Source organism: Hermetia illucens, chromosome 7 (genome assembly GCF_905115235.1).
Source record: "Hermetia illucens chromosome 7, iHerIll2.2.curated.20191125, whole genome shotgun sequence".
Lineage (NCBI taxonomy): Eukaryota > Metazoa > Arthropoda > Insecta > Diptera > Stratiomyidae > Hermetia > Hermetia illucens.
Genome location: NC_051855.1, coordinates 14,179,078 through 14,188,560, shown reverse-complemented (window position 1 = coordinate 14,188,560; position 9,483 = coordinate 14,179,078). Strand labels below are relative to the sequence as shown.

The 9,483-nt window shown below is 40.7% G+C and overlaps 1 protein-coding gene across 1 annotated transcript; it reads left to right on the top strand.

Annotated features, from left to right (window-relative positions):
• The first annotated feature begins 310 nt into the window (after positions 1-310).
• LOC119661042 (NAD-dependent histone deacetylase sirtuin-1-like) lies at positions 311-8,671 on the top strand. The gene is made up of 3 exons (XM_038070233.1): positions 311-679; positions 5,321-6,699; positions 6,762-8,671. The coding sequence occupies exons 2-3, from the start codon at positions 5,345-5,347 to the stop codon at positions 7,807-7,809; spliced, it is 2,403 nt and encodes an 800-aa protein (XP_037926161.1). The 5' UTR covers positions 311-679; positions 5,321-5,344; the 3' UTR covers positions 7,810-8,671.
• The last annotated feature ends 812 nt before the right edge of the window (positions 8,672-9,483 follow it).

Sequence of the window (9,483 nt, the reverse complement as noted above, 5' to 3'; positions counted from 1 at the left end):
ATAAGACAGAGATCATCTTAAACCGACGATAAGGTATAGTGGGTTCAATCTCAAAAACTGGACAACCCAGAGACGTACCTATCTATATCACTATCGTCAATGCTTTGAGATGCGAGCGCTCAATTGCTTAGAAGATATTTTCGGTAAAAGAAACATATTGGATAGTATTAGTTTTCGACGTTAGATGGCAGCTCAGCTGTAGCTCACGCAACCACCCCCATTCACTATCAAAACCACGAAAACCAAGCTTTGTACCATCACTCCTCAATGACAATTGTTAGTTTTCTCGAATTATAGTGCTCATCTCAATTCTTCCGGATGACAGAGGGGTGCTTTGTGTTACTGCCCATATTTTCCGTGATATCAGGAAAATAACATGCTTGGCTCAGTGTGGTGACTACCAAGTCAAAAGATGTGGGCTTCACTCACACATACATAAATCAAAGCATCTTGACTATTTCGTACAACCTTTTCCAGACTTCGACGTTAGGAAGTTTATATACACTTAATCCCAACCAGAGAGAACACACTTCATGTCAAGGTGTGGAGGGAAAAGGCACGCGTTGCTCGTCGCTCCATCAATGTGGTTTTTTTTTTCACGTGAAACGAAAACATTGCATGTATTTGGAAAATTACATTGTATTATTAGTGGAAAATTTAGTGTTGAGGAATATATGTGGTGAGTAGGGCGATTAACTATGTTCGATAAATTTTTAGCCTCAATTTTTCCGACGGACGGGTCGTGATGTGATATTTCCATTTGAACTATTTTTCCTTCACGTTTCGTGATATAAATTATATTTATGTTGTATCCACCACAAATCGACATCTTGGCGGGCAAAATTTCTCTTCATTGGCTACAATGAAACTGGCATTAGTGGTACGGTTCTGAGCAGGACAGACTGATAAGTGTTTATGTATGTAGTGAATAGGATGGTTTTGTATTTGAATTTTTTCAAAAATCAGAATAATTTGTTGCCAAATAACTAATAGATTTTTTCACTACTGCAAATACGGTAGTACTATCAGCCTTAAATTTTTTGGATGATAAAAACAGCTAAAGAGCGACGCAGAGAGCTAGGAAATGTACCGGTGTGCTCGAATTTTAAGGTGGTGGTCCAGTGTGATGCTCGAAATTTCAACATTGTTTAATTATTATTTTTTTTTTTAATAAAAAAATAATTTAATTCAATGGGACCGCAAACTATCCAACTACTTGCTTTTACAATAATTTATTTATATTTTTTATGGAAAAACTAGACACCTATGAAAAAAGATGTTGCCCGAGGAAGTACTCAGTTTTCTGTGGTGGGCCGAGTTAAAAATTTGCTCCTATTATGTAGACTTCTCTTCAATATGTGGCACCTCCAATATTTTTTAAAAATAACAGAATGGCGAATTTATTATTTTTTTTATTATGTATTAAAAAAAAACAAAACAAAATTATAAAATTAATTATTTTTGAGGTTCCACTTATCAACATGCCGACGCTTTCCTCTCTGGCGGCAAACTCCCCGCCACGGATGAGACTTGGGGCGACCGAGATAACAATGAAAACGGCAAAGTCCTCTTTGATTGGTTCCAGTTAGGCCCATCCCTTAGCGCGGACATTAACGCGGCAGTACCATCCTGTCCTCGCCGACCTTCCTTCCTAGACGGCTTTATGATATAGTCTAATCTCTCAGCATGTGTCATTAGCTACTCCTAATTGGCAGTTCATTTCGACCACCATGCCATCAGCCTCACTATGCATTTACAGCAAATTCTCGACACCACCCCCTTGGACACCCCATCTATTGCCTGAGTTTTAAGTCCATAAAAATATAAGGTCACATGATCCTGTGTATCGGTAAACAAATAACAAATTTTAAATAGCAGACATCTGGCCCCGAGTCAGGAACGGCCCGTTCGCCTTCTTCTTTACTTCCCAAATTGAACTTGCACTCATCCGATCCAACAATAAAAACTCATCGGGCCCAGATTGTATCTCCTCCTCCATCCTCTCCAACAACTACCTGAATAACGGACACTTCTCTGTATCCTGGAAATTGGCTCTCCTAATACCTATTCCTAAGAGGGGGTGGTCAGGCGATCTCAAAGATATGAGGTCTATTTCTCTTCTTTCCAATATTGGAAGAATTTTCGACCGTATGCTACCAATTCACCTCAACAGACACTACTCCTGTATCATTCCACTTAATCAATTCGGCTCGAAAAACCTCAGATCGACCGAAAAGGCAATCCTTTACCTGCAAGACCACATCCTCGATCACCTGGAAAATAGGCAGTGCAACGTAGCTTACGCCTTAAGTCTTGAAAAGGCATTCGAATCAGTCTGGAAAGAGGGCTTGCTTTTCAAGCTAACCCAGACCAATTACCCCGTCCCTTTATTTAGAATCCTTGTAGACTTCATCTCCAACAGAACTTGCCATGTGCGCTTCGATAGATTTCGCTCCATCGACTTCCCTGTAGACTCAAGAGTCCCTCCCACAAACCTTTTAACATTTTCCTTCATGACATTTCCCTTCCCCTACGCCAACAGCAGCCCAGGTTGCCTCACGCTTGCTTTACTCACCAACGACAATGGTCCTCTCGCATCAGGAGGGACCCTCTTCGCTGACGACACCATCCTATATGCGCGTGGGCCCAGGCCCTCACTAGCCTCTCTCCCCCAAACACTTCACTAATAGGATCATCGCGTATTTCAGCCGGTGGGCCCGCCCCGTTAATTCTTTTAAGTCTGGGGTTATTTACTTCAGAAACCCCTGCGGGGACTGCCACTGGCGCACAATGCCAGAAAGTTTTTACCTTCATCTTCGCATTGCCAGCGGCACTCTCAAGCCAAAACCAAATATAAAATACATGGGAATCTCTTAAATTTCAAATTTAAATCCAATCTCGGAGTCAGGTCGTCTACTGCCCAAGTTTCTGAGGCCTCAGCTGCTTTGAAAAACCTTTTCTCTCGAGCCCTGTTTCCTGCCACTAAAGCCCTCTTAGCCCAGCATAGGCTACCAACGTGGCCGAAGCCCTTCAAAGCTTCGACAGGACGATCCGCAGGAAATGCACGGCAGTCAATCCTCGCGCAGGTGTATATCACTTTTTCATTATATATTACCTGGTCTAAATTAAGCCTGTCAACATCAATTAGCGCACCCATGTGGAATATATTGTTTCGACGTCTCTATCTTATCAATTTTTTTCTCGAGCTCCTCTTTCATGGCTTCTATACTTGGCTCCTCGGGAGTTAGGAAAATTGAAATTCGTCACTAAAAAGTTAAAACGCGGAGTCGCCGCCATAGGTTTTGGTTCAATTCTCCATAATTCTGCGACATACCTCCCTAATATTAAAGGAAACAACATAAAGGATGCAGACGTCCTTTTCAAACATCGCTGTCGATTCCTTTACCACCAACTGAGAGCCCTTGAAGATCACCCCTATTTCGGATGCACCATGAGCGATTTACGTACCTGTGATCCATTCCTTTAGACAGCACCAGCCTGGCAACCGACGACTCCCTCTTACAATGTCCTTCATACATGATGGACCGATGAACATCAGCCTGGGTTAATAAAGCTGCGATAGGATCTCCACTGCCTCTTCCTCAAAACCTATAAATAATACTTGGAAAGGACCCATCACCCCAAGATCCTAGAACTTATTCCCTTTATTGTCGGACTCGCTTAACTTTGTATGATTCGGTTAATTCTCTGATAATATCGCCAGTTGTCCAGTCCCGAACTGGAGATTTCAAATTATTACAATAGTTTCGTGTCTCTTGTTTTACTAATCGCTCGCAAATCTTGGAGAACCTCTCCATCTGCTGTGTGATAATTTCCCAATCCGACGTGAAATTCACAGAGGTGAGATGGCTATATTTGAGCTCGAACACTTTAAGCTGGAGTTCTCCACTCTCAACCATCTTCGACTCCAACATTGGTTCCCCTGACCCAGTACCGACTTTACAGACTAATAGGTGCATACATAGCAACATCGCAACATACGATAAAGACAATTGGTGCGCTCTAGTTCTAGCCCGTGTCCGAGGCTGTCGAAGAACATGAGACGCTTCTGGGGGCTGCTCTTTTAGATGGTGTTGTTCCTCTGAAGGTAGTTCCTTCTCCTCTTTCGGAGGAAGAGGGACGAGGTGATGCACAACCCAATGAACGTTGTCCCTGGCCGTTGTTTTTAGTCTCACCTGCCGCACAACTCCTTTAGGGTCCGGATGCACTTCAAGTACACGGAAAGTCTTCCAGCTTCGGCCCTTCACTGGGCAGCAGATCTACTTTCTTAACTGATCCAGTCCTTTCCGCCTCTATGGCTTTCGAGATTTCTTTGGGACTCCAGTATGCTTTCTACTCAGTGTCTTCTCCAAGGTGTCTTTCCTGGGTTTTTCCCTGTGCACTTGCACAGGTATATTGCCAAATCGTTCGTTTGATTGTCTCTAGGGATCGGTCATCTACCCCAATCGTGAGGAGTCTACCCTTGCTCCCTCACCTTGTTTCTGAAGACTCAATGATCGCGTATTTTGAGCGATTAGGAGGTCCATGAGATCTTCCTTCTCTACTGTTGCGGGCGAAACACTGTCACCATGTGTGCTCCTGGTATATCATCCCAGCACATGTTGACCGTTCTGCTCCTTCCCAGCCTGGCAATTTCGGAACTATGGTCCTAAGACACAGCAGTGTCCCTCCATCGCGCAGTCCACCTGTACGTGACCTTGTTGAAAGCATATCCCGGTGAATACAAGTTTCGTAGTCCATCCATTGCACATCTGCCTGGTCTTCGGTAGTTTCCTGCTCCTCACGAATGACTATTTGCTCGGGAACATTTTTAGCAGAATGGCTAGCCGAATGCCCTTGACCGCACTAGCATAGCTAATGGCGGGCTTCCTGATTCCTGCCTTTACCACTGACCTACCTGAACTTTCTCCCCTCTTGGGTTCATGTTTGGGTTGTTTGGGAGCATTTCCCTCTCTGCGGTTCCTCGCTTTCTGGGCTCCGATAAACTTGGCTTAGTTCTGTCTTGAACCTTCTTAAGGGCCTGGGCGATGAATAAATCGACAGTTCTTCACCTTCAAACCTTTTTGGTGGTTGGTTGCAACCTTCAGAATTATTATTTTTCAATCGATTAAACCATTCCTCGCATCTATTTTAGTGTTACCATTTTTACAAAAAAGAAAATACGCCAGCGCTTTCGCTTGAAAAACATCTTTTAGTTATTCCCCACTGAAGATCCGTCCGTCGCTTAAGAACAAATGTGATATTTAGCATTAAGAGTCGCACAGCATTCTCCGCGTTTATTTCTCCAATCGTATTACAGTAAATTGGATTGTTTTCTGGATTAATGAGTCAATGGCAATCGACAACGGCGATCATGTCTTCTAATATAAATGATGAAATTAATCAGGACGAGTCAGCGATAACTTCTACAACGCAGCAAGGAATCTTAGGAATCGAAGAAGTAATTACCGCCCAGGATATTTTTCATCATAATCCTGATTACCGTCGAATCAGAAAAAGTCCTATTATAAAAAAACGTATAAGCAATATCGAAGATAATGACAACGCTTCCAGTGGGAGCAAGCATACTGATGAAAATGATGATGGCGATGAAGAGGCAGAGTCTGATACCGATTCGGAATTCTCAAGTCTCACAGGGTTCTCGGAATTCTCTGGTCACGAATGGAAACCAAAGATGAAACCGTCACTATGGGTGCAAAGGCAGATGACCTCGGGAAATGATCCACGCGAAATCCTTTCACAAATTCTACCTAATGGATCAGTCATACCAGAAGATCTCTCAGACAGAACGCTTTGGCGTATACTAGCAAATATGCTATCTGAACCTCCCAAACGCCAGAAGCTACGTCATATTAACACAATCGAAAATGTGGTAGAATTATTACAGACCTGCAAAAATATCATAGTCCTTACCGGGGCTGGTGTTTCAGTATCTTGTGGTATTCCAGACTTTCGTTCGAGCGATGGAATCTATAGTCGTCTTGCCAAAGATTTTCCGAGTCTACCAGATCCTCAAGCAATGTTTGATATCCAATACTTCTCACGTGATCCCCGGCCGTTTTTCAAATTTGCCCGAGAAATATATCCTGGACAATTTCGTCCATCGACTTGCCATCGATTTATTAAGATGCTTGAGGATAAGAATAAGTTATTGCGGAATTATACACAGAATATTGATACATTGGAACAGGTGGCAGGTATTCGGAACGTAATTGAATGCCATGGCTCATTCGCGACAGCCAGTTGTACTAAATGCAAATTCAAAGCAACTGCGGATACAATCAGGGATGATATATTTGCCCAACGTATCCCTATGTGTCCTAAATGTAATGAGGAATCTAGTGTGGAACTTACTAGCTATGGAAGCGGAGATGAAAACGGCACTAGTGTCTTGTACAGTCAGTTGGTTGAGAAAGGGATCATGAAACCAGATATTGTGTTTTTCGGTGAAGGATTGCCTGAATCCTTCCATACGGCTATAACTTGTGACAAGAATAAGTGCGATCTACTTATCGTTATTGGTTCATCCCTAAAAGTACATCCGGTTGCATTGATACCACGCTCGATAGCACCGAATATTCCACAAATTCTAATAAATCGTGAGCGGTTGAATAATTTTAATTTTGATGTAGAATTGTTGGGCGATTCGGATACAATAATCACGCAGTTGTGCAATTTGTGAGTATAATTAACGAGCGAGATATGGTAAAATTTATGCAGACTCTGCTTGTATTTCGTAGATTGAGTGGTGACTACACAAAGCTCTCTGAAGGATCAACTCTACTAAAAGAGCGACATTTAAAGCCAAGTCTACGCAACATTAATCGAATGTTTCATGAAACGGAGGGTGCTGATAAAACTCTTCTACTCGGGAATGATGATACTACGGACACACAGTTATCTAAATCCGGTTTAGCATCGAATAGTAGTCTGGGAGGATTTGGTGATAGTGGCTTTGAAACTACTTCGTCTTCTATTGCTGGTAGTGTTATAAGTACTAGTAATAAAATTGATAGTAATAGTGACAGGAAATATTATTTTGACCATAAAGGACATCATCGTCCCTCTTCGTTAACATTAAAACAAGGTGATGAAAGCGGTTCAGATTCATCTCCGTTAAGTTCGGGTTCATCGCCAAATTCAGTCTTTAATCTTGTGAGTGAGGAAAAACCTCATATTCCACCCCCAGACTGCCATAGCGAGGAACTTCAACAATCTGTAATAGGCGATGCAAGTGAAATTCACAATTTTAACATAGAAATAGCAAGGAATCCGGGTTTTCCTAGAAAAGATAGTAAGGAGCAGACGCAGGTGACACCAAAACCATCGTCTTCATCACGTTCACTTGAAAGTGAAGAGAGCAGTTGTAATAGTATTATTTGTCCTGTAACCTTACAAAGTGCGAAATTATCTAAAGAATCACTCGAGGTTGGTATATCTGATCACCCAATTGAGGGTACTTACTGGAATCATATGAAGAGCGGCATATATATTTTTCCTGGAGCTCAAATTTCTAGTTTTAATCTTAACGATAGTAGTGATGATGATGGCGATGATGATGATGACCTTGATATTGATATCGAAAGTAGACGTCCTAATATTGAATCCAATAATAGTAGTGATGTAGAATCCCCATTCAAAATGGAAAAGCTTCTATCCAATGAGTATTGTGATTTTGTGTTAAATTATAGTAAATCCATTGACTGCGACGAGAATATGAAACGTAATAGCGATCAGGTCGATGATTGTGACAGTCCCCCTTCGAAAAAAAAGTTCGTAATTTCGTGAATGTGTGATATATCTACTGTTCCAATATTCAAGACGAACTAATAATTGTGAATGAAAAAACTGGAATTCACCCAAATTAGTTAGAATAATCCAATCAAAATAGCAATTGGGTTTATTTAATTCAATTGCTGTTGGCCATGAATTTTATTTAATAAACAAATTCATTTATTTAATGATTAAATTCATTTATTTATTTAATAAATAAATTCATGGTTATTGAACGAAAATCTACATCTTGTCTTTTTGATAGTATATCTCTATTATTTCTTTTAGTCATTCCAAATCCCACAGGAGCAATAGTTTTCAATTTTAGGCTTGTAATCTAGTCGACTCCTAAGCTCAGACATTATCACTTCAAAGTAGGAATAGTATGCAAGTAGAAATAATGAAAATTGTAGAATGAATTTATTCTAAGGAACCCTCTTTACGAAAAAGCTCTTATACTATATATATTATATAAGATACTTATCTGGGCTGAGGAGATACTTTCCGTTTGTTAGGAAATTATTTATAAAATTTATAAGTTTGTTTTTGTCTATTCTTTTAAATCAAGATAGGGAATCCGTAGGAAATGTAAATAGCAGAATATCAGAGAAAAAAAAATGGAAAGTGAAAAAAAAAAAATTTAAAATTTATGTCCGTCCGAGAGAGTAACACGAAGTACAATATTCTTTAAGGTGAAACAAATTTATGGAAGTTTCCAATAAACACTGCAACAGTAATTGAATAATAATCTCTTACTGCAATAAGTATTTAAAACACACAATGATGTACATTTTTTAATTTAAAAGTAATCCGCGAGTTTTTATATCTTAGCTTGTAATGAAAAATAAAAGAAAAATATTGCGAAAGAATATAGTAAGAGTTTGTTTTTTTTCGTAACACTGTACGCTATAAATTTAATTATTTATCGGTGACTACAAGGTAAAGTAAAAATATATATATATGTCACCTGATCCATTCGAGTGAGTATGACTCTACCTCGCAAATCTATACAATATATCTAGGAAAAAAAATCGCTCACTCTCCCTAAGGAGTATCATTGGCTGAAGTATGCTAATTACTCACAATTCTTGACCCCGACGACTTCCCATACATAATCAGAGTGAAAATTGGGGAATGGGAAGTGCAAAAAAATCAACCAATCAGTGGCCAGTAGTTGGGTGCACTTGGAGAGGATGGTGCCTCTCGCACTCACATCTGCATCGGGAATTTCTCTTCAGGGCCAGGTTAAAGTTTTTAGGTTTTTATTTGGCCTCGCACGATAGTCAGGGTCAGCTTAGTCTTATCAATACCGAATTCTCTCATGGTCGTGTACAGTTTTTCCCTGGCTATGCCGACTTAGGCGGCTTTAAAATCTATGAAAAGATAGTGCTTACCGCAGAGAGAAAATCTGATCTGTTGCTGATTTGCCTGGAGTGAAGCCTCTTTGGTATAGGCCAATAATGTTCTGGGCGTATGGGGCTATCCGGCCTAGCAAGATGGCGGAGAATATTTTATAGATGGTACTCAGCGGTGTGATACTTCTATAATTGCTGCACTGCGCGACATCCCCCTTTTTATGTATGAGACAGATAATGCTTCTTTGCCAGTCGTCAGGCGTTGACTCGCTCTCCCACACCTTGAGCATCAGTTGAGGTGCTTGGTGTAGTTGGTCGCCTTCATATTTAGCAA

Excerpts from the sequence above, each read along its gene's own strand:
- LOC119661042 (XM_038070233.1), top strand. The coding sequence starts at position 5,345 with ATGAGTCAATGGCAATCGACAACGGCGATCATGTCTTCTAATATAAAT. Across the intron at positions 6,700-6,761 it reads ATCACGCAGTTGTGCAATTT|ATTGAGTGGTGACTACACAA; the intron begins GTGAGTATAATT and ends TGTATTTCGTAG.